The sequence below is a fragment of the Polypterus senegalus genome, chromosome 14, assembly GCF_016835505.1.
Source record: "Polypterus senegalus isolate Bchr_013 chromosome 14, ASM1683550v1, whole genome shotgun sequence".
Lineage (NCBI taxonomy): Eukaryota > Metazoa > Chordata > Cladistia > Polypteriformes > Polypteridae > Polypterus > Polypterus senegalus.
Window position 1 is genome coordinate 135,880,914 of NC_053167.1, and position 23,135 is coordinate 135,904,048.

Genomic DNA, 23,135 nt, shown 5'->3' on the forward strand with positions numbered 1-23,135 from the left:
TGACCATCATGAGCAATGCTGCACAACTTACCACCGACTCTGAGGTCTTTTAGCTAACAAAGTGTTTAGCAGAAAGGTGTCAAGCAACACCAATGGGGCTCCTTCATACCTACGGCAATGCTCCCTTAGAGTCCCCTATCTGGGACTGTTCTATTTTATCTTTAGCCAAGTCAGAAGTTTCATTTCCTTTTAGTAATTCTTGAATGTATTTTTTGTTATAATATTTCTTCTGCTTCCGGAAAAAGACACATCTCCGCCTTGGAACAAATAAAGTGTCATCTATGTATCTATCTACCTCATACAGCCACGCCCCTTTAGGTAGTGACACATCATAGGGCCCCTCCCCATTGCACTGAACTTTCATATTAGAGCTTTTTAGGCCCCACCACTTTATCAGAGCAGAATACTGAGTTTCCCCTCTCTTCTTTTATAGGCCCATACTGATAACCCCACCCCTTTTGACTGTGTGATGTTAAAGGGCTCCTCCCCTGTTTTATCATATGCTCAGAATTTCTCCTGGTCAAGCCCCTCCCCATTGCACTGAACTTTTATACTTAAACTCGTTAGCCCCGCCCCCTTTGATCAGAGCAGAAAGCTGAGCCTCCCCTCTGTTCTTTCACAGGTCCATACTTGATGAAAACCACGCCCTTTTCATAATACACAAAGAAATTCTCCTGGCCACACTCCTTCCCATTGCACTTAACTTTCATACCAGAGCTTTGTTGGCCCTGACCCTTTTTAGAGCACAATGCTGAGGAGTTTTCCTCCTTTTATTTCATAGGTCTATAATTAAACTTTGACAACCACACCCATTTTGGCTGTGAAATGTTAAAAGGCTCCGCCCCTATTTTGTAATTTCACTCAGAATTTCTCCTGGCCATGCCCCTTCCCATTGCACTTAACTTTGACACCAGAGCTTTGTTGGTCCTGCCCCATTTTGGAGCAGAATGTTGAAAAGTCTGCCCACTGTTCTATCATAGGTCCACACTTGATCTCTGATAACCACGCCCCTTAGAGCTGTATAATGCTGAAGGACTCCTTCCCTATTTTGTAATTTCACTGAGAACTTCTCCTGGCCACGCCCCTTCCCATTGCACTTAATTTTCACACTAGAGCTTTGTTGGTCCCTCCCCTTTTAAGAGCAGAATGCTGTGTACCTGATCTCTGATAACCACGCCTCTTTTAGCTGTATAATATTAAAAGGCCCCTCCCTTGTTTCTTGATTTACTAGGAAATTCTCCTGGCCACGCCCCTTCCCATTTCACTTAACTTTCAAACCAAAGCTTTGTTGGTCCCTCCCCTTTTTAGAGCAGTATGCTGGGTACCTGATCTCTGATAGCCACGCCCCTTTTAGCTGTAAAATGTTGAAGGACTCCTCCCCTGTTTTGTAATTTCATTTAGAATTTATTCTGGCCATGCCCCTTCCCATTGTATTTAACTTTCACACCAGAGCTTTGTTGGATCCTCCCCTTTTTAGAGCAGAATGCTGGGTTCCTGATCTCTGATAGCCACACCCCTTTTTGTTTCAGTAACAGGCTGCACACTTTTTTTTGTCCAGGACTGCCACTAGCCACGCCCCTTACACGACCTCTCCTGCCCTGTCAGCCCTGTTGTCGACGGTTAATCCTGTTCCTTTCATAACTATTTGCCAAAGCAATGCCAGCAGCCCCACATTCAAAATTCTTTTTTATCCCCTTAGGTGCCCCTGATCTGTGAGACCAAGCCCATGATCAGCATCCAACAGCTAATGGCCTATCAGAAGAACGGCTGCTTCAATGCGCCGCCTGGTGGAAAGGCCCTGCTTCCCGAGGGCCTCCCGGTAGACGTGGCCAGACTCATGCAGCTGGAAGAAGGCCTGCGACCCGAGCAGAAGATCCATCCGGAGAAGCACATGGACAAAGACCACTGCTCCATCGATATGAATGGCCTTGAGACTAACGTATAGGAGCCTAAGGACAAGTGGCAAGACCCTTATAGGAGCGGCGGGGGAAGGGGTGGTGGGTTTGGGGTTATGTGGGTTTTGGGGTCTTTTCTACACCTGAACTTGGAAGCACCATGGCACCTCTGTTTGTACATTTGTGGGCGTGCGTGTGCTTTGTGTGTGCTCTCAAAAGCGTGACAGACTCATTTCAGAGACCTTGCACGTGGGTGCGGGTGTGCAGGATGGGACGGTCCGAGGTTCGAGGGGAAGGACACGACGGACCTAAGCATGGCCATGGTGGCCCAGCAGTCCGTGTCCTGACATTGCCAGATGAGAAGTCCCTGCCTCTCGGTGGCCCGCTCCTCCCGCCACGGGCGATGGTCTTATTTCCTTACGTGTGCGTGGCTGTGTTCGTGCGCATTTCCCTTCCATTTTGGACGTGCCAGCAACATTATTATTGAAATGTCTTTGATTTCTATTTGCTTCTCTTTCTTCATTTTATGGGAGATGTGGGTGACAGTTCATGGTGACAGGGCTTTTTTTTTTTCTTGTCCCACCTCAAGATATTCTTCTATTGTGTACGGTCCCACACACTTGTCTTGTGGGTGTCGTTCGCTTTAAACCTTCTTCATTTGACCCACGGGCTTTCCCAAATTTTGGCAGGAGTAACAGTAGGGGTGGTTTCCATGGCAGTGCCAGCCGCCTCCATGAAGATGCCAGCACCACTCAGGAACGGCGCCATCTTCACAATCAGCAGATCAGAGTGAGAAGAACAGCCCATGTTAGTTCCCCTTGAGTGATTCCGGGGTCTTCCGGAAAGATCCTCAAAGTTTCTTTGGTATTCACCAGGCCCCTCTGTCTATGGCATCAGGAGGTAGACTTGAGTTTGAGGATAATAGGGTGCCTCCCTGGTTTTATGAATGAGCCTGGCACCACAGCTTTGCCCCCTATTGTTTTATTGGAGGTCTGGGGGTGACTGGTGTGGAGATGTGTAACTGGCTACAGGTCAGAGGGTCTTTAACCAAGCCCACCATGAGCGTCTTTTTGGACTTCCTAAAGAATGTGCTTGTTAACTGCCAGCCAACCCAATTCCAGAATTCCTCATCTTTGATTCTTTTTTTGATCTTGTGCTCCATTGGGGTCCACCTCCCCAGCTATCAATGGGCTGACAGTCCCCCATTTTCAAAGCCAACTCTTTCTGGAAGCCTTTCTTGATATATTTTTTTGACTCATCTTTTGCTGGAAAAGAAGACAAAGACGAGTGGGTCCTGACACCTCTGAGACCGGACCCTTCAGTCACTGGAAGGCTGTCAGTCATTACCTTTATGTCACATGACTCCTGGTGCATAGAAATGGCCTCCCCTGCCCAACACCAAGGTAGCCGTTTGTTTGCGGACCACCGTCTGAGGAACGATTCTCCTTTTTACAGTTTACAGCCATAATCATTTTTTTTTTATACTAAGAGACTGGGGAGTTGGGAATGAAAAGAAATGAAATACGCAGCACTCTGACGACATGCATGACAACATGCTCTTCAAACAAACGGTTTCTTAATAAAAACTGCATCTGCTGTTTCAGATGCTTGCAAAATAAATATCTTCCATACTTTTATTTCTTTGGATGACTTTATGTCTGTGAAGTGGCCGTCCTGTTCATCAGAGTGTGAGCGCCGATCCACGAGAGTCCTTAGACTTTCATCAGTTTTAATGGGGGATCACGAGAATGGGAAGGGGACGATGACATCGCACAAGTGAAAGGGGCCTGCCAAGGAGGTGCACAGGGACTTGGAAATGGTAGAGAGAGAGAAGAGCTGCTGGGATTAGAAAGGCTGACGTACAAGAAATCACCAGAATCAGCGAGCATTTAGGAAAGAGAACTCAAGGAGGACAAATGTGACCAGACAACGGCGGGAAGGTGGAGTACCTAATCAACGGAGGACCAAAATAACTCGACATTCACACTACAGGGGGAAAAAATGACAAACTGCAGCTAGTAATGAAAGGGAAAACGCAGTCCACTCTTTTAAACAAAAATGCTTCATGGTGAAAATAACAAAAGAAAAAAACAAAGCAAACGTTGTCTAAAAAAGTCAAAGAGATGAACAAACAAACAAAATACAAAGAGCTGAAAAAACTGAACAAATGGTAAATCCAGATAGACAGACAGACAGGCACTATATAACATAGATAGATGGAAATGAAAGGCACTAGATAGATAGATAGATAGATAGATAGATAGATAGATAGATAGATAGATAGATAGATAGATAGATAGATAGATAGATAGATAGAAACACAAACTCACAAACAATCTGCACACTTTTCAATGCTAAAAACAAGAAATGAACAACAGAAACACGACACGCAGTTCATAGCCTTCCATGCAGTGCTTGCCCAGCAGTATACATGAGACAAACATCAAAAAGAATCGCAGCACGTATACAGGAACATCACACCGACGTCAGAAGGAAGGACTCTCGATCACTGATCTATACACATACAAAATCAATCGGACATACATTCAACTGGGACAATGTACAAGTAAGGCCAGTACTAAAAGTGCCAGAGAGCTGACTGAATCTTGGCTATCAAACGAAAACGTCATTAACAGACATTTGGACATAAACCCAGCATATGCAAATTTAATAAGGAAATGTTCATAGTAAATAAAAGTTTACAACCAATATCCCCCCCCGATCACACTGACAGATATATATATATATATATATATATACACACACATATACAGTTACATGAAATAGTTTGGGAACCCCTCTTAATTCTTTGGATTTTTGTTTCTCATTGGCTGAGCGTTCCTTTTAATATCTGACATGCCTTATGGACACAGTAGTATTTCAGCAGTGACATTAAGTTTATTGGATTAACAGAAAATATGCAATATGCATCATAACAAAATTAGACAGGTGCATAAATGTGGGCACCCAACAGAGATATGACATCAATACTCAGTTGAGCCTCCTTTTGCTCCTTTGAGCCTCCAGACACTGTCCTCCTATAGCCTGTGATGAGTGTCTGGATTCTGGATGGAGGTGTTTCTGACCAGTCTTCATACAAAATCTCTCCAGTTCAGTTCAATTTGATGGACAGCCTGCTTCAAATCATCCCATAGATTTTCGATGATATTCAAGTCAGGGGACTGTGACGGCCATTCCAGAACATTGTACTTCTCCCTCTGCATGAATGCCTTTGTAGATTTCCAACTGTGTTTTGGGTCATTGTCTTGTTGGAATATCCAACCCCTGCGTAACTTCAACTTTGTGACTGATGCTTGAACATTATCCTGAAGAATTTGTTGATATTGGGTTGAATTCATGTGACCCTCGACTTTAACAAGGGCCCCAGTCCCTGAACTGGCCACACAGCCCCACAGCATGATGGAACCTCCACCACATTTGACAGGAGGTAGCAGGTGTTTTTCTTGGAATGTGGTGTTCTTCTTCCGCCATGCAAAGTGCTTTTTGTTCTGACTGAGTAACTCCATTTTTGTGTCATCAGTCCAAAGCACTTTGTTCTAAAATGAATCTGGCTTGTCTAAATGAGCATTTGATACAACAAGCGACTCTGTTTGTGACGAGTGCAGAAAGGGCTTCTTTCTCATCACCCTGCCATACAGATGTTCTTTGTGCAAATTGCGCTGAATTGTAGAACGATGTACAGATACACCATCTGCAGTGAGATGTTCTTGCAGGTCTTTGGAGGTGATCTATAGGTTGTCTGTCACCATTCTCACAATCTTGCTCACATGCCGCTCCTGTTTTTGTCTTGGCCTGCCAGACCTGCTGGGTTTAACAGCAACTGTGCCTGTGGCCTTCCATTTCCTGATTCCATTCCTGACAGTTGAAGCTGACAGTTTAAACCTCTGAGATGGCTTTTTGTAGCCTTCCCCTAAACCAGGAGACTCAACAATCTTTGTTTTCAGATCTTTGAGAGTTGCTTTGAGGATCCCATGCTGTCTGTCACTCTTCAGAGGAGAGTCAAAGGGAAGGAAGCACAACTTGCAATTGACCACCTTAAATACCTTTGACCACTCATGACTGGACACTCCTGTCTATGAAGTTCAAGGCTTTATGAGCTCATCATACCAAGTAATCAGCGTTGAGCAGTGACAGGCATTCAAATCAGCAAAATGACAAGGGGACCCATATTTGCACAGCCAGTTTTTCACATTTGATTTAATTTCATACAACTAAATACCGCGTCACTAAAAATCTTTGTTCGGAAAACACCGTAATACTCCTAGGAAATGAAAGACATACCACTGTGATCTTTACTGTTGAAAGGAGAGTCAATTATTATGCAGGCTGAGAGGGGTTCACAAACTTTTTCATATGACTGTATATATATATATATTTATATATATATTGTGTGAAGGATGGCTGGGACACCTTCATGTTGAAAGAACCAGGAGAGAGAACTTGTAAGGGTTGTCACTTAGTCCAGTGTCACGGTCTTGGAAGCTAAGCCTTGTTGGGGTTCGTGGTCACTGCCACAGGGCACATGGACAACTGTTGATCTCTTTATTGCTACACTTTTACTACACCCGGAAGAGCTGCCAGAAGGAAATCACGGATGCCTGGATTAATTCCAGATGCTCCATAAAAGGAGCCTCCCCGTTCCATTCGAGGAGCCAGATTCAGGAGGTGGAGGACAAAGCTTGCTGGAGTAGGAGTGGAGGTGGAAAGAGACAGAGAGAGGAAAAGAAATAGAAGAAGAAAAGGCATAGCTGTGTGCTTCTTTTACTATTAGTGTTTGTGCACTGTGCAATGCTCGTGGGAAATGAGTGAAAAGTGTTTCCCACTGAAATATGGGAGGGAGAAAGAAATGCTGTCAGAAGTGGCAGTGTCTGAGAGAGAGAGAGAGATGTTGTCAGAAGAGGTGGAGCCTGAGAGACATATGGTATCAGAAAGGGCGGGGCCTGGGAGAGAGTGAGGCTATCAGAAAGGGATAAGCCTTAAGGGGTGAAAGAGAGAGAGAGAGAGAGAGACGATATATGAAGGGGCGTAGGCTGAAAGAAAGAAATTGTGAGAAGGGGTGGAGCCTAAGAGAGAGATGCCATCAGAAGAGGTGGAGTCTGAGGGAGAAAGAAATGCTGTCAGAATGGGTGGAGTCTAAGAGGGAGTGATGTTGTCAGAAGGGGCGGAGTCTGAGAGAGAGATACTATCTTGATCTTCCTAGACAGCATAAGTCTTGCATAAAACACATTTTTTATTGATTGTTAGTTCCAGCAAAAACAATCCAACTGCTCAGATTCCGCCAGCGAAATGTATAAGCTCTGTTTTTGCAGACTGTGCTACTTGTCAGGGTGAGCTAAAATCTATACAATTAAAGCAGTGAACCAGATTCGCGAGTGAACGTAACTTGGATTTGGCCCCTCGTTCCTGCTCGTTACATTTCTGTTCACCTTTGCCAGCCCAAACAAACCTCAGTCCTCAGAATGGCGTGTGGCGGCAGGAGGAAAGCGCTGAACAGCAAAGCCGAGAAAGACAAGAACTGCAGTAGGCTGAATAATAATACACGGTCAAAAAAAGCCTCCCCACAGCATGCAGATCTGCATGGACACCGCCGCCCTGGTGGCCAATCCTATCATCACCCACAGTGGTTCAGGCAGTCAGTCAATAAGGAAGTGAAGGTGGCTGCCACGCGGAGCCCATATTTGCTTATTAGGACTCATTGCTGTGCTCTTACTGCTCCGTCTCGTCATCGTCCTCCTCCTCCCCTTCTTCGTGCTCCTCCTTGTCTTCTTCAAACCACGCTCTCAATTTGCTGTTAGAATCAATTCCTGGCTTCTCTAAAGATGAGCCAAAATCAAGAGCCTGCAGATTCTTCAAGTGGGAAAATATGCTTTCCTTGACTGTGCCAGGAGCCAGTCTGTTATATCTAGAAAAAGATAAACAGCGAATATCAGGGAACAGTAAAGACAAGCGAGCCTGGGTGCAAAAAGAGAAGAGAGACATTCAATAAGATGATGAGGAGGAGCCAGAGAGAGAGAGAGAGAGTGAAAGAGACAGAGAGAGAGTGAAAGAGAGATGCATTCTGTAGGGGTGGAGCCTGAGAGAGACAGAGAGAGAGAAATACTATCAGAAGGGGTGGAGCCTGAGAGAGAGAGGGAGAGAGAAAGATGCTTTCAGTAGGGGAGGAGCCTGAGAGAGAGAGGGAGAACTACTATCATAAGGGGTAGAGCCTGAGAGAGAGAGAGAGAGAGAGAGAGAGAGAGAGAGAGAGAGAAATACTATCAGAAGGGGTGGAGCCTGAGAGAGGGAGAGAGAGAAAGAGTGTGAAATATTATCAGAAGGGGTTGAGCCGGAGAGAAAGAGAGAGTGTGAAAGAGAGATTCATTCTGTAGGGGCGGAGCCTGAGAGAGAGAGACACACACATACACACAGTGTCAGTAAGGGCGGAGCCTGAGTGAGATAGTGACACAGAGAGAGAGAGAGAAACAGTGTCAAAACCAGTGGTGGAGCTTGAGAGTGACAGATGCTGTCAGAAGGGCCAGAGCCATTGTGAGAAGTTGTGTTGATGGTGTGCGTGTGACATGAAGCGCCAGAGGAGCAGCACTAACAAGACCCTCTCCATTACCTATATCTTCTAGGAATTGAAAGGATCTTTGCTTTGATTGGCTCATGGAGTCAGGAAAATTAAGAATAGATGACCCCAAGTGAGTCATGTGAGGTGGAGCTGACAGCACAAAAGTGAAGGCGGGGGACACAACAGAGAAACGATCATTGGAGATCCATGGAAGGAGCTGTGGAAGATCAGCTTATCTTTAAGCTTGGCTTACCTAATTATTTTGTTAATGACACACACACCATGGCAACTTGTTATGCTTACACCAACCAACTTTAGCGTTGTCTCGTTAAGAACGCCTCACATGACCGTATATATGACTACGAGTCGTACCCGAGGCATGGGCCAGCTGTAACCTGCAGGCCATACTTTGCCCATCTCTGCTGTAGACCATGTAAAAACTATCAATGGTCAATAAACACCAAAAACATGTAAAGTGTGCCAAGTGATGGAGATGGAGCAACTGGCACACACATGCTTGCATACCCGACTGCAGTAACACAGTTCTAAACACACACATGTGCATCACTTTTAAATTCTGCCCTCGTTACGCAGGTTGTCCAAACTGGAGTTTCTGCCGAGTGTTCCTTACTACCTACCACCCGTGAGCCACGCATACTGTAGATGTGAGAAGGGTCGCCCAAAACGAGATGAAAGTTAAAGTAGCAGAGTCTGAAAACTTCCATCTATCTAACCATCCATGAAGGGGTCCTTGGTTGTTAGCATCAAAGGACATTTGCCCATTACACAGTGTGCCACCCTTTGCCAGTCACTTGGACGGCTACCAAGTGGCATGTATGCTGCCAGCTTTGTGCTGTCTACTGCCAGTCTATACCAATGTGGCAGAATAAATGGAAAGAGCAGAGAGCCAAAGCCCGCTTACCTCAGATTGATGACCTTAAGGTTGGGTGTGCCATCAAAGATGCCCTCTGGAATGGTGCTAATGCGGTTGCCCTGCAGGTAGAGGTACTCCAGAGACTCGGGGAGGTCGGCAGGGACGTGAGAGAGCTGATTGAGGGAGAGGTCGAGTATCTGAAACATAAGGGCACACACAGAGAGTCAGGGCATCTTCTTTGTAATACGGTGCCAGTTTATTAGGTACCACCAGACTGTTACACAGATTTTTCATTCATCATATTACAGAGGCAAGTGGGATACATCAGACAGACCAGCATTCCCAGTCTCAGTTTGTTGCTCAGTTGAATGGTGGAATGACCTTAACATCTTTGAACATGGCATGATAGTTGGCACTAAGCTTGTCGGCTCACCCCCAGCCATTTTAAGGGTTTCCTGAGAAAGGTGAGAAGCACAAAAAAAGTATCAGTGACAGGCATCTCCGTGGATGAAAGCAGAGGGGGCATGTAAAGAATCATGCGGGCAAAGGGACAGGGCACGTGTGGATTCAACATCTCTGTGCAGATGTCATCTCAGATGGCACGGCTTAGCGGGCATGTCATCTCAAATGGGCTGCAACTGCTAAAGACATTGTTGGATGCCAATGTTACTATAAAAAATAAAACAAGAACTTGGGTGCTAAGTGGGCATAGAAACATCAAAACGGGACCATTGAGGAGTGGAAAATGTCTGGGGCCTCATGTATAACGGCGTGCGTAGAACTCGCACTATAACATGGCGTAAACACGAAAGCCGAAATGTGCTTACGCACAGAAAAATCCAGATGCAGGAATCTGTGCGTACTCCAACTTCCACGTTCTTCCGCTACATAAATCTCGATCAGCGTGAAAACTAACGCTCGTACACGCGCATTATGTAACGCCCCCAACTCCTCCCAGAATTACGCCTATTTGAATATGCAAATCAATATAAATCGCCCTTAAGCTCAGCCTTCTGTGAAAAGACAATGGGAAAAGCACGGGGAAAATATAAGAATTTCAGCGAATACCAAGTGGAGGCAAAGGAAAAACATACTATTTGTTCAAATAAACCGTGGTATAATCAACAAAAGGAAGTTGATCGAGTGACATAGCGTGTTGGAGAAACTTGAAAGCTCACATTCACAAAATCACACAGTGCCGGAAATAAAAAAGAAGTCACATATCAAAGTCGCCGTGAAAAGAAGAGTTGTAGCCCACTGTCTGAGTGTCATATGAAAGATTATTAGGGTACAGAGAAAAAAGGCACACAGTGGGAAAAAGCACAAAATATCAACTTCAATCTCGACATTTCCACTTTAATCACGTAGTTTATTTTGTCATTAAAGTAGAACATCATAAACTTCATCTTAAAATCGTTTAATTAACCAGTTTCTCAAATCACATCGTAATTAAAGTAGCACGTTAAATGCTTTTTTTGTATTTGATCTTCTATGTGCTCTGTGTGTGTGAATCACTACTTGCTTCTTAAACCGGCTCTCTTCCTCCAACTGGACACAGAGTCCATTACATTCGTGATATTACAGCTCTCTGAATAACTAAAATACTGAGATGTATACGTGATATCATTTTCATGATGATAGGAGTTAAAGCACATTATTAAACATGTGTTTCACTTCGATGAAATAATTTATTGCAGCAGTACTCAGGGGCGGCTCTAGGCTTGTGGTGGCACTGGGCAGAGGAAGAATCGGTGGCTCCTTCGCCCGCCAATGTCAGTAAGGTAGCTTATTCACGGTGGATGGCCACGTCCGTTGTAGACACTGCATAGCCGCCTCGTGCTCATGACACAAGCGTTTAACTTTTGCCAAAATTTGCAGCTGCGTTTTTAGCTGTGTTGTTATTTTCTCTTTCTGTTTTATATTCAATATATATTGGCGTAGCCGTCACTGCAGTCAGTGCTTTTCTTTCCCCAAGTAACCGATCGCACACAATCAGCTCTGTAATAGACGTTAAGCCATCTGTAAGCTTAGCGCCGATTCTTCAAAACGTTTAAGAACATTGAAATATCTTCGTAGTACATGTTTAATTATTCTATCCTTCACGACACTCCCAGTGAAGAATATAGATTATTTAAATGAAGTTAAAGTTTTATCTGTATAATTTAATAAACATATTTTGCTGCATTTCACCTTAAAAATGATATCGTCATCATATGTAAATACGCGCTTTATAAAGTGGCTCAGGTTGTGAGATATTATAACTGTAGTGCAAGTTTACAGTGAGGTGATTGTACTTATAAGTACAAACAGTTCTACAAGGAGCAATTGATTGAGTGCATTTAAAGTTCTTGGGATGAAACTGTTTCTGAACCGCGAGGTCCGTACAGGAAAGGCTTTAAAACATTTTGCAGTGGCTGAGACAGCGTGTCCTTAAAGCTGTCTACCGATAATTCTCTTTTTGATCAGCTGCTGCTGTGATTCACACTCAGATACAGTGATATAAATACTCTGAGTCGTGCAGTGAGAGTAATATGGAAAAAGATGATCTGCTGTGGCAACTCCTAACGGGAGGAGCTGAAAGAAGAAGAAGAAGAAAAAGAAGTGAGAGTAACAACGCTAAAGCAGTTCTGGTATTTGGAATACTATGGCTGTTCCCTGGACCATTATATTGTTACAAGTTAATTACAATCAGATACATTACACTAATAAACAATATGCGGTTAGTTTCAGTGTATTTATAAAGCTGCGTCATGAAAATAAGGAGTAACCACACAAGAACAGTAGCACTGCTTTGACGCTGGGTGCCGCCAGTTTGCAAAACCGAGCGGAGAACTTGCGTCGACAAGGCATGAGGTACCGTGGAAAAGTGCGTGGCTTTACGCCAAGTGTAGGTTTTATACATCGCGATTTGAACGTGGAAAAGTTCTTACGTAACATTTCTGTGCGTACGCACCGTTTATACATGAGGCCCCTGGTGAGTTGGATGACTTCAGGTTCCTTTTGCTTCGTGGTAATGGAATTTGGCACCAGTGTTATATTTTGGTGATAAAAACTAAGATGATAAAATACAAAAAAAAAATGACGAAAACGGAAGGAAAATTAAATAAAAATGTGCCTTTAATGAAGAAAACTAAGACAAATTCTTTTAAAATCATTGTTGATGGAAGCTAAACAAAATGAAAATGTTACGAAGCAGAGGCGGCTTTAGGGGTCTGTGGAGCCTCGGGCTGACAAACCCACACCAGACCGGTTACAACAAACGCTGTTACCGATATGTGTGGGCTGTAGAAACTTGTGCGTGAATTCAATAAAAATAATGTTAACAAACACTGGGATTTTCTCATTACAGTATTCAGCTACATTTTTGCAAGATAACACGTGGACTTTATCAAAATAGAACTATGTAACCTGTTAAAAAAATGCGGCACGATCACTTCCACTTAAAGTCAAAAAAGTCAAAAGTCAACGCCAACTTTATTGTCATCCATCCATCCATTATCCAACTCGCTATATCCTAACTGCAGGGTCATGGGGGTCTGCTGGAGCCAATCCCAGCCAACACAGGGCGCAAGGCAGGAAACAAACCCTGGGCAGAGCGCACACACACCAAGCACACATTAGGGACAATTTAGGACTGCCAATCCACCTAACCTGCATGTCTTTGGACTGTGGGAGGAAACCCACGCAGACACGGGGAGAACATGCAGACTCCACGCAGGGAGGACCCAGAAAGCAAACCCGGGTCTCCTAACTGCGAGGCAGCAGCGCTACCCACTGCGCCACCCTCTTTATTGTCATCTCAGCCATAAACAAGTATACAGATAGATGAAACTGTGAAGCTCAGGGTCCACAGTGTAACAACATGAAGTGCAAATAAAACATTTTAAATTAAATTAAAATTAGAATTAAAATTGGAAATTTAAACACAAACAAGACAAGACATTGTGCAAAGGCAAGACAAAAGAAGTAGCAGCAATATTGACGTGTAGTCAGCAATATGAGCATTGATACAATGTATGGTATTATGCAATCCATCCATTTTCCAACCTGCTGAATCCAAACACAGGGTCACGGGGGTCTTCTGGAGACAATCCCAGCCAACACTGGGCACGAACCAATCCTGGGCAGGGTGGCAGCCCACCACAGGGCACACACTAAGGGCAAATTAGAATCGGCAATGCACCTAACCTGCATGTCTTTGGACTGTGGGAGGAAACCCACACAGACACGGGGAGAACATGTAAACTCCACGCAGGGAGGACGCGGGAAGCGAACCCACAGGTCTCCTTACTGCGAGGCAGCAGCGCTACCACTGCGCCACCGTGCCGCCCCATTATGCAATCTAGATACATATTTATTGACTATATTTATGTAATACTAGCCGAAGCCCACCATAGCATACGGCGTTGTAAGAATAGGAACGGAAAACGGTGAGAAAGGAATTCAGTATAACAAAGACTTAGGAAACCACCGTCGCAGTTTAACGAAAATAGCAAGGAGCGAAACCAATGGCAGTGGTCGAGAGAGTACCTTCCTGTAGCAGGCTACGGTAAACATAGACATATAGAGATAGACGCCGCATTCACTGTGTTGCCCAGTCGACACGATAAGTCAGCGCATCCGCCATATTGCGATTGGTGAAAGTGCCATTTAAACTAACACAGGTAGACGTGGACAACCGGGTATTCTGAGGAAAAAACAATAACGTTTTAAACAGTATCGTTTACATACAATGGATTTTGGCGCATCTTTTACATGCAATTATTTATATCCATTTATACACTAAATGCATGCGCATCCCATGGTCTTAGAATTGGTGGGCGGGGCTCTGTGAGTTGGCGGGCGTGGCTCTCTGTCTTGCTTGCCCTTAGTTAGAGTTGGCGGGCGGGCTTTGGTGGGCGTGGCTCTCCGTCTTGCTTGCCTTTAGTTAGAGTTGGTGGGCGGGGCTCTGTGAGTCGGCGTGCGTGCGGTGTAAAGTCAACGTGGCTCAGATGTGCATGTGGTGTTTTGCACAGACGAACGCGACTGAGACTGTGTTTAGCGAGTTGTTGCGTGCCTCGAGAGCGACACTGGACTCAGGAGGGCGGTTACACTTGGTGTGCGTGGCTCTGTCGTGCGTATCCCATGATGCGGTAGGAGGGTTAGAGTTGGCGGGCGGGGCTCTGTCTTGCTTGCGCTCAGTGTCTTGCGTGCCCTTAGTGAATTATATATATATAGATAATAATTAAATAATAGATATACAGTAGATAATACAGAAATTATCGGTGTATGATAATAGTTATTTAAGTCAATTGTAAACGATGACAGGTCAGAATGTTTCACAGCAGAAGGTTATCAAAGAATCAAAATACTCAAAGGTCAGCATGGCGTCAACAGCGATACGACTAAACCAGTAGTCAAACGCTGCTGCGCGTTCCTCTACTAAACATTTCTCGCACTGTTTCAACTCGGCCTACTGTAGCAAACTGAACCAAAGACTCGACTAAGAAACGATGGTAGGCTCTCCAGACATGAAGGAGTCCTAAGCAACAAGCCATCAGTTGTTCCCAAGTCAAAACAGAAGCCAACCCAGCGACTAATGGACTAGACCTATTTTAGGTACTGGCAACACTTTTCGGGCAATGAAGGTGGGCTATGGAATGTTTTCAAAGATGTACCTGTACGGAATTTTGAAAATGGTTCCTCTTCTGGGCCGGTTCTAGACAGGCATATACGAGGGGGCAGACAGAAATGCGAAGGGGGCACATGGTGACGATGGAGGCGGGAAAGGGTTGGGGGTGCTCTGGATTACAGTTTTTGTCATATTATTGGATTGCACTTCATCAGGCCTCTACCCTAAGACCTGTCCAACTTGGGTGTCCCACCTGAAGGCTAAGCTTCTGCTGGTGTAGCTCTTAGGGTCACTGAGGCACGCAAACCCCCTGACCACATTAAGGTGGCAATCGCTCAGGAGGAAAACTGAAAAATAAAACAACAAAAAGTAAAATAAAATATTCCTCATCAAATTATAACAACTAAAAACATGACATTTACCTTAATTTTATGGCCTACATCAAATATACTCGAACCCAACAATAACACTTCTCACTATTGCCAATACTAACAAAACTAAAAAGGGTAGGCCAAGTTATAAAAATAAAATCAATTCACCAAGTCTTGAAAAGTAAAAAAATAAAATAAAGAATAAAATAAAATATCCATCCAGATCTTTACAACCAACAACATAAAAATTATCTTAATTGGATGACCTAATTCTCAAATAAATTTGCAAAATAAAGTAAGAATAAAATAAGACCTCTCAGTATAGCCAATATTAACAAAATTAAAAAGGGTTGGCATAGTAATTAATACAAAAAAAAATTCACCGTGTCTTTTCCTACAATTCTCAAACTAATTTGTAGAACACGAGAACAGATTTAGAACAGAACATTTGAACTTTTTTCTTCTTTTTTTGTCTTGTTTGTTTTGTAAGCCACTGAACTCTCTGTTTGTAACTGAACAGCTCCGCTCTCCTTTCTCCTCAATCCACTCTACAACAACAGTCTCCTGTTTCCCTTTGCAAAAAACTCTTACAAATTCATCACATCCAAGTTATTTGTTATGGACTTCTCATGGGCCAAGATCACCAAATTCCTTTCTTTTATGTAACATGGTGTGACGATAGGGACTTAGGACCCGTGACAAAGTGGAGAAGGACCTCTCACACGATGCTGAAGACACACCAATGACCAGGGGCCTCATGGATAAACGGTGCGTACGCACAGAAATGTTACGTAAGAACTTTTCCACGTTCAAATCGCGATGTATAAAACCTACACTTGGCGTAAAGCCACGCACTTTTCCACGGTACCTCATGCCTTGTTGTATGCAAGTTCTCCGCTCGGTTTTGCAGACTGGCGGCACCCAGCGTCAAAGCAGTGCTACTGTTCTTGTGTGGTTACACCTTATTTTCCTGACACGGCTTTATAAATACACTGAAACTAACCGCATATTGTTTATTAGTGTAATGCATCTGATTGTAATTAACTTGTAACAATATAATGGTCCAGGGAACAGCCATAGTATTCCAAATACCAGAACTGCTTTAGCGTTGTTACTCTCACTTCTTCTTCTTCTTCTTCTTCTTTCAGCTCCTCCCGTTAGGAGTTGCCACAGTGGATCATCTTTTTCCATATTACTCTCACTGCACCACTCGGAGTATTTATATCACTGTATCTGAGTGTGAATCACAGCAGCAGCTGATCGGAAGAGAATTATCGGTATACAGCTTTAAGGACACGCTACCTCAGCCACTGCAAAACGTTTCAAAGCCTTTCCTGTACGGACCTCGCGGTTCACAAATAGTTTCATCCCAAGAACTTTAAATGCACTCAATCAATTGCTCCTTGTAGAACTGTTAGGACTTATAAGTACAATCACCTCACTGTAAACTTGCACTACAGTTATAATATCGCACAACCTGAGCCACTTTATAAAGTGCGTATTTACATATGATGACGATATCATTTTTAAGATGAAATGCAGCAAAATATGTTTATTAAATTATACAGATAAAACTTTAACTTCATTTAAATAATCTATATTCTTCACTGGGACTGTCGTTAAGGATAGAATAATTAAACATGTACTACGAAGATATTTCAATGTTCTTTAAACGTTTTGAAGAATCGGCGCTAAGCTTACAGATGGCTTAACTTCTATTACAGAGCTGATTGTGTGACGATCGGTTACTTGGGGAAAGAAAAGCACTGACTGCAGTGACGGCTACGCCAATATATATTGAATATAAAACAGAAAGAGAAAATAACAACACAGCTAAAAACGCAGCGACAAATTTCGGCAAAAGTTAAATGCTTGTGTCATGAGCACGAGGCGGCTATGCAGTGTCTACAACGGACGTGGCCATCCACCGTGCATAAGCTACTTTACTGACATTGGCGGCGAAGGAGCCACCGATTCTTCCTCTGCCCAGTGCCACCACAAGCCTAGAGCCGCCCCTGAGTACTGCTGCAATAAATTATTTCATCGAAGTGAAACCCATGTTTAATAATGTGCTTTAACTCCTATCATCATGAAAATGATATCACGTATACATCTCAGTATTTTAGTTATTCAGAGAGCTGTAATATCACGAATGTAATGGACTCTGTGTCCAGTTGGAGGAAGAGAGCCGGTTTAAGAAGCAAGTAGTGATTCACACACACAGAGCACATAGAAGATCAAATACAAAACAAAGCATTTAACGTGCTACTTTAATTACGATGTGATTTGAGAAACTGGTTAATTAAACGATTTTAAGATGAAGTTTATGATGTTCTACTTTAATGACAAAATAAACTACGTGATTAAAGTGGAAATTCGAGATTAAAGTTGACATTTCGTCTTTTTCCCCACCGTGTGCCTTTTTTTCTCTGTACCATAATAATCTTTCATATGACACTCAGACGGTGGGCTACAACTCGGCTTTTCACGGTGACTTTGATATGTGACTTCTTTTTTATTTCCGGCACTGTGCAATTTGTGAACGTGAGCTTTCAAGTTTCTCCAACACGCTATGTCTCTCGATCAACTTCCTTTTGTTGATTATACCACGGTTTATTTGAACAAATAGTATGTTTTTCCTTTGCCTCCACTTGGTATTCGCTGAAATTCTTATATTTTCCCCGTGCTTTTCCCATTGTCTTTTCACAGAAGGCTGCGCTTAAGGGCGATTTATATTGATTTGCATATTCAAATAGGCGTAATTCTGGGAGGAGTTGGGGCGTTACATAAAGCGCGTGCACGAGTGTTAGTTTTCACGCTGATCGGGATTTATGTAGCGGAAGAACGTGGAAGTTGGAGTACGCACAGATTCCTGCATCTGGATTTTTCTGTGCGTAAGCACATTTCAGCTTTTGTGCTTACGCCATGTTATAGTGCGAGTTCTACGCACGCCGTTATACATGAGGCCCCAGGGCTCTTACATACAATTTATGCAACTCAGGAAAGGCTTCCTTGTGCTCCTGCAGGAGTTTACACACAGTGGACTGGTCTGTTTCCTTTGAACATTTTTTGAGCAGCATCTGTTTTGCCACAAGAACTCCATTTTTCAGACTTACAACATCTGCTACAGCGCCAGCCATCACAGCCAGAGGGTGCAGCAGGGTGGGATCTAGAAATGCACTTGATTTGGGTTCAAGACTAGATATGGCTCTCATCAGTTCAATATTCTTGTGTGAAAATCTAGTTTCCATTTCTGAAATGGCCCTGTCAAGGATGCTGAGCAGGGATCTTTTCAGAGACTGATGGGGGGAAATGGTAGGGACACCAGAGTCTGTATGGCCCAAAGTTGAGAGCACAACACTTTGACCCCGGTGTTTGCTCATTGTTCTCCTTCTCTTTGTTGGATGTGACTCATCCTCAGCAGGAGATGACACTCCCCAACAGTCATCCTCACAGATGTTTTTTAAGGAGTCCCGTGCTGCACTAACAACCTGAGAAGCACTGCACAGATCAACTGACTGAGACTGTAGAACACCATTTGCTGGTTTCAAGACACCAAGCATCGGCACTGGGAACTTCCCAATCTCAAAGAAGTGATGTCTCTTAATTTGGCATAGCAGGCCTGATGCCTTCGGTGCACATCATCATCCTCTGTCATCTCAGATAGGATATTAAGGATTTGTTCCTGATTGCCCACAGTGCACCTTGTCACCTCATAGTGGCTTGTCCATCTGGTCTCAAGCAGCCTTTTTAGACAAGGGGCATCGTGTTTATTGAGCACATAGTGGTGGTGACAAAAGTTGTAGAGTGAACTAGATAGGCTAAAAAATCTTTTTGCACACGACTCGCTCTGCATGGCATGCAGAACCACTAAGTGCAGTTGGTGGTCGTAGCAGTGGATGTATGGGACATATCTGTCAAGCTTCTTTTGGAGCAGAGCTTGTATCCCACCTCTAACCCCATCATAACACTGGTTAAGCGTACTGTCAGCACTGTAGCCAGCATCAGAAAGGTGTAACAGGATCTCAGAGGTGATGGACTCTGCATCAAGTTGTTGCAAGTCGAGCAACCCAATAAGATGCTCCTCTGGCATGGAATTTCTGACAAACCGTATTATCACAGACACATTTTCCACATTGCACCTATCCCTGGTCCCATCACTTTTGAGGCAAAACCCTGCAGAATCAGCACTTTCATATTTTTTCCTGACCTTTCCAAGCACAATGTCAGCCAGTGTTTGGATAATTTCATTTGGGATATCCTTAGATGTGTATTTTGCATTTTATGGGACACCCTTAGCAATGCTTGCTAGATTCTCATTCTTCTCTAAGGTGAATTCCATCAGTTTTAGAAGCAATGTCATCATCATTACCCGCTGCATCATGTCTCAAGGTTTCTGACGTCCCACGGAGCCCCAACTCATTTACACAGAGAAATCTTATAGCACTACCGATACTCTTGACATAATAATGGTTTTTTTTCAGGTGGTGTTTTTATTAACCAACATTGAATCCACAGTCCCCCCCCATCCCGTGGCCTCTCTGCTTTTATGCTCAGTCCAGATGGTTGAAGCATGCACATGGTTGTGGCTGGACACATGCCTCTGTAGCCCCTTGTCTCGATCAAGTACTGCTTTCCTGCTGTTAAAACCAGTTAAGGTAAAAACTACATCCCTCTCATTAACAGTGCTGCCATATTTCTGACATGGGAAACAGAAGCATGCGTCCCGCACAACAGAGTACTCCAGCCATGGTCGTGTGCGGTACCAGGCAGGATTGAATGATCTTAATGTTGTACCACCAAATACACATTTGGGGTAACTACCCAGTATTAGCTGGGATGGTGTATTACCATTTAACTCACTGGGTAGCTGAGCGGGTTGCTTTGGGGCAGCAATTGTTGGCAGAGGTACAGGAGAAGCAGTGCCTGTTGGTGCCCCCAGAATGAAAAAGCTAAAACATAACGACTGCATCAAATTCATTAAAAACTAAAGAATCTGAAGTATCCCATGGACACAAATATTCAGAGCCTTCAGCTCAGGGGTATCCCCTCCCATTGATCATCTGATTGTGGTCAGTGTGGCGTAGCGGCCACACTGGTGCTATATCGTGAAGGTGCCTCGCTTGTCCGCAGTGCCCAGTTTTCAAAGCTGGAGGACAGCTGGATGGCCAGACGGCCAGGTGGTTGCACACTTTGGTTTTCGGCCATGCAGGTGACGACATGTACTCACATTTAAGCTGCTCAGCTCCTGCCAGGCCCCCTGGTACACGGAGTTCACCTTCAGCTTGTTGTTGCTCAGGTAGACCTCCCGGAGTTTGTCCATGCCCTCGAAGGCCCCGTCGGACACAGTGCTCAGTTCATTGTCCTTCATCTTCAGTTCCTGCAGACTCTTGGGAAGTCCGACCGGGAGCATCTGCAGGCTGTTCCCAGACAGGTCCAGGACCTCAAGCAGGCGCAGTTTTCGAAAGGCCTCCTTGTGCACCTTAGGGCTGGTCAGCTTGTTGTAGCTCAGGTTGAGGTCGGTGAGGGAGTACAGGGTAACCAGATCATTGCGGCCAATCTCGGAGATTTTGTTGTGGAGCAGCATGAGGGTCTTGGCCCGCCGAGGCAGCCCCCGGGGGATGCGTTCCAGCTGGTTGTTATACATGTGCAGCGTGTGGAGCTTCTTGAGGCCCTGGAAGGCTTTGGGGTCGATGGCGACCGAGCGCAGCTTGTTGTTGTGGAGGAGCAGGTACTCCAGGTCACGGATGGGGGTCAGGACATCGTCGGAGATGCTGCGGATGGCGTTCTTCTCCAGGTGCAGGAGAACAAGGTTTCGAGGAAGGCCTTGAGGGATGAGGCTCAAGTTGTTGGAGGACAGGTCAAGATACTCAAGACTGTTCAGGTGGCTTCAGTAGAAGGAAAGGACAGCCCACCGAAAACAAAACAAGGAAGGAGAAAGAAGAGGTGATCGTTAAAAATGCATCATAAAAATCAACACCTAGCACCCCTCAAGCAATCAGACTTACTTCGTAGACCACTGCCGCTTTATAAAGTAATACAATCTGATGGATAAGCAACATGTAGTTACTGAAAGGGTTAAGGGCAGCATTAAGATGGTCCACTTGATGGCCAGTTATGAAGCCACAAGATACCAGTGGTCCCCCCATCAAGGTCACACTCCCCATTATCTTACAATGCAGGTCACTGGTTAATAGGAATGTCAGCTCTTAGCAGATGTTTGCTCCACTCATCAAGCAACATTCAACACCTCAGAATGACAAAGCAAAAATGGGATTTTTGAAATGTTTGAAAATTTATTAAAATTAAAAACTGAAATATCACATTGAACAGGCGGCACGGTGGCGCAGTGGTAGCGCTGCTGCCTCGCAGTTGGGAGACCAGGTTCGCTTCCCGGGTCCTCCCAGCATGGAGTCTGCATGTTCTCCCCGTGTCTGCGTGGGTTTCTTCCCACAGTCCAAAGACATGCAGGTTAGGTGGATTGGCGATCCTAAATTGGCCCTAGTGTGTCCTTGGTGTGTTGTGTGGATGTGTTTGTGTGTGTCCTGCGGTGGGTTGGCAACCTGCCGGGATTGGTTCCTGCCTTGTGCCCTGTGTTGGGATTCAGCGGGTTGGAAAATGGATGGATGGATGGAATATCACATTGAATCCTTTGATTGGCCTCAGAAGCATCGTCAGTGGAGATCTCTGGAGTCCACCTGTGGTCGATTCAATTGACAGGACTGGCACACACATCTGTGTATCGAGGGTGAGGTCAAAGGAACTGCCTTGCTGCATAGCTCAGAGATGGCACTGTGTCAAGGTGCACTTAAAATGGCTGTGCACCGACGCTTCCCATCCAACCTGATGGAGCTTGAGAGGTGCTGCAAAGAGGAATGGGCGAAACTGGCCAAGGGTAGGTGTGCCAAGATTGTGGCATCAGATTCAAAAAGACTTGAGGCTGGAATTGCTGCCAAAGGTGCATCGACAAAGTATTGAGCAAAGGCTGTGAATACTTATGGACATGGGAGTTCTCAGTTTTTTTATTTTTAATAAACTTGTAAAAATCTCAAGTAAACTTTTTTCATGTTGTCATTATGGGGTGTTGTGTGTAGAATTCTGAGGAAAAAAATGAATTTAATCCATTTTGGAATAAGGCTGTAACAGAACAAAATGTGGAAAAAGTGATGCGCTGTGAATACTTTCCGGATGCACTGTACACACCAAACACACACTCGGGACAATTTAGGACCACCAATGCACCTAAACTGCCTGTCTTTGGACTGTGGGAGGAAACCCACGCAGACATGCAAACTCCACACAGGGAGGACCCAGGAAGCAACCCCGGGTCCCCTAACTGCGATGCAGCAGCGCTACCCACTGCGCCACCGTGCCACCCCTTGGATTCCATATTCCATATATCTCATTGTAGGATTAAAGTTGGACAGTTTAACATCTGTGACAGAGCGACGGGCACTAAGCAAACTCCTGTCAATCATGAAGAATCCACTGCATCCACTGAACAGGATCATCTCCAGGCAGAGGAGCAGCTTCAGCGACAGACTGCTGTCACCATCCTGCTCCACTGACAGACTGAGGAGACCCAACACTATGCGACTCTTCAATTCCACCCGGGGGAGTAAATGCGAACATTAATTTTATTTTAATTTTTTTTTCATTTTTATTACTAGGGTGGCACGGTGGCGCAGTGGGTAGCGCTGCTGCCTTGCAGTTAGGGGATCCGGGTTCACTTCCCAGGTCCTCCCTGCGTGGAGTTTGCATGTTCTCCCCGTGTCTGCGTGGGTTTCCTCCGGGCGCTCCGGTTTCCTCCCAC

At 44.6% G+C, this 23,135-nt stretch overlaps 2 protein-coding genes across 2 annotated transcripts in view; one reads left to right on the forward strand and one right to left on the reverse strand.

Moving 5' to 3' along the window:
- LOC120514991 (excitatory amino acid transporter 5-like) overlaps nt 1-3,604 on the forward strand; it is a 152,815-nt gene extending 149,211 nt beyond the window's left edge. Inside the window, exon 11 of the mRNA XM_039735666.1 lies at nt 1,700-3,604. Coding sequence (XP_039591600.1) covers nt 1,700-1,945 — 246 coding nt within the window. The 3' untranslated portion in view covers nt 1,946-3,604. The remainder of the gene's footprint in view (nt 1-1,699) is intronic.
- Nucleotides 3,605-7,126: 3,522 nt separating this feature from the next.
- The window catches only part of podn (podocan), a 46,128-nt gene continuing 30,119 nt past the window's right edge, over nt 7,127-23,135 (reverse strand). Inside the window, exons 8-10 of the mRNA XM_039734884.1 lie at nt 20,553-21,210; nt 9,389-9,537; nt 7,127-7,818 (exon numbers count right to left, since the gene is read on the reverse strand). Coding sequence (XP_039590818.1) covers nt 7,623-7,818; nt 9,389-9,537; nt 20,553-21,210 — 1,003 coding nt within the window. The 3' untranslated portion in view covers nt 7,127-7,622. The remainder of the gene's footprint in view (nt 7,819-9,388; nt 9,538-20,552; nt 21,211-23,135) is intronic.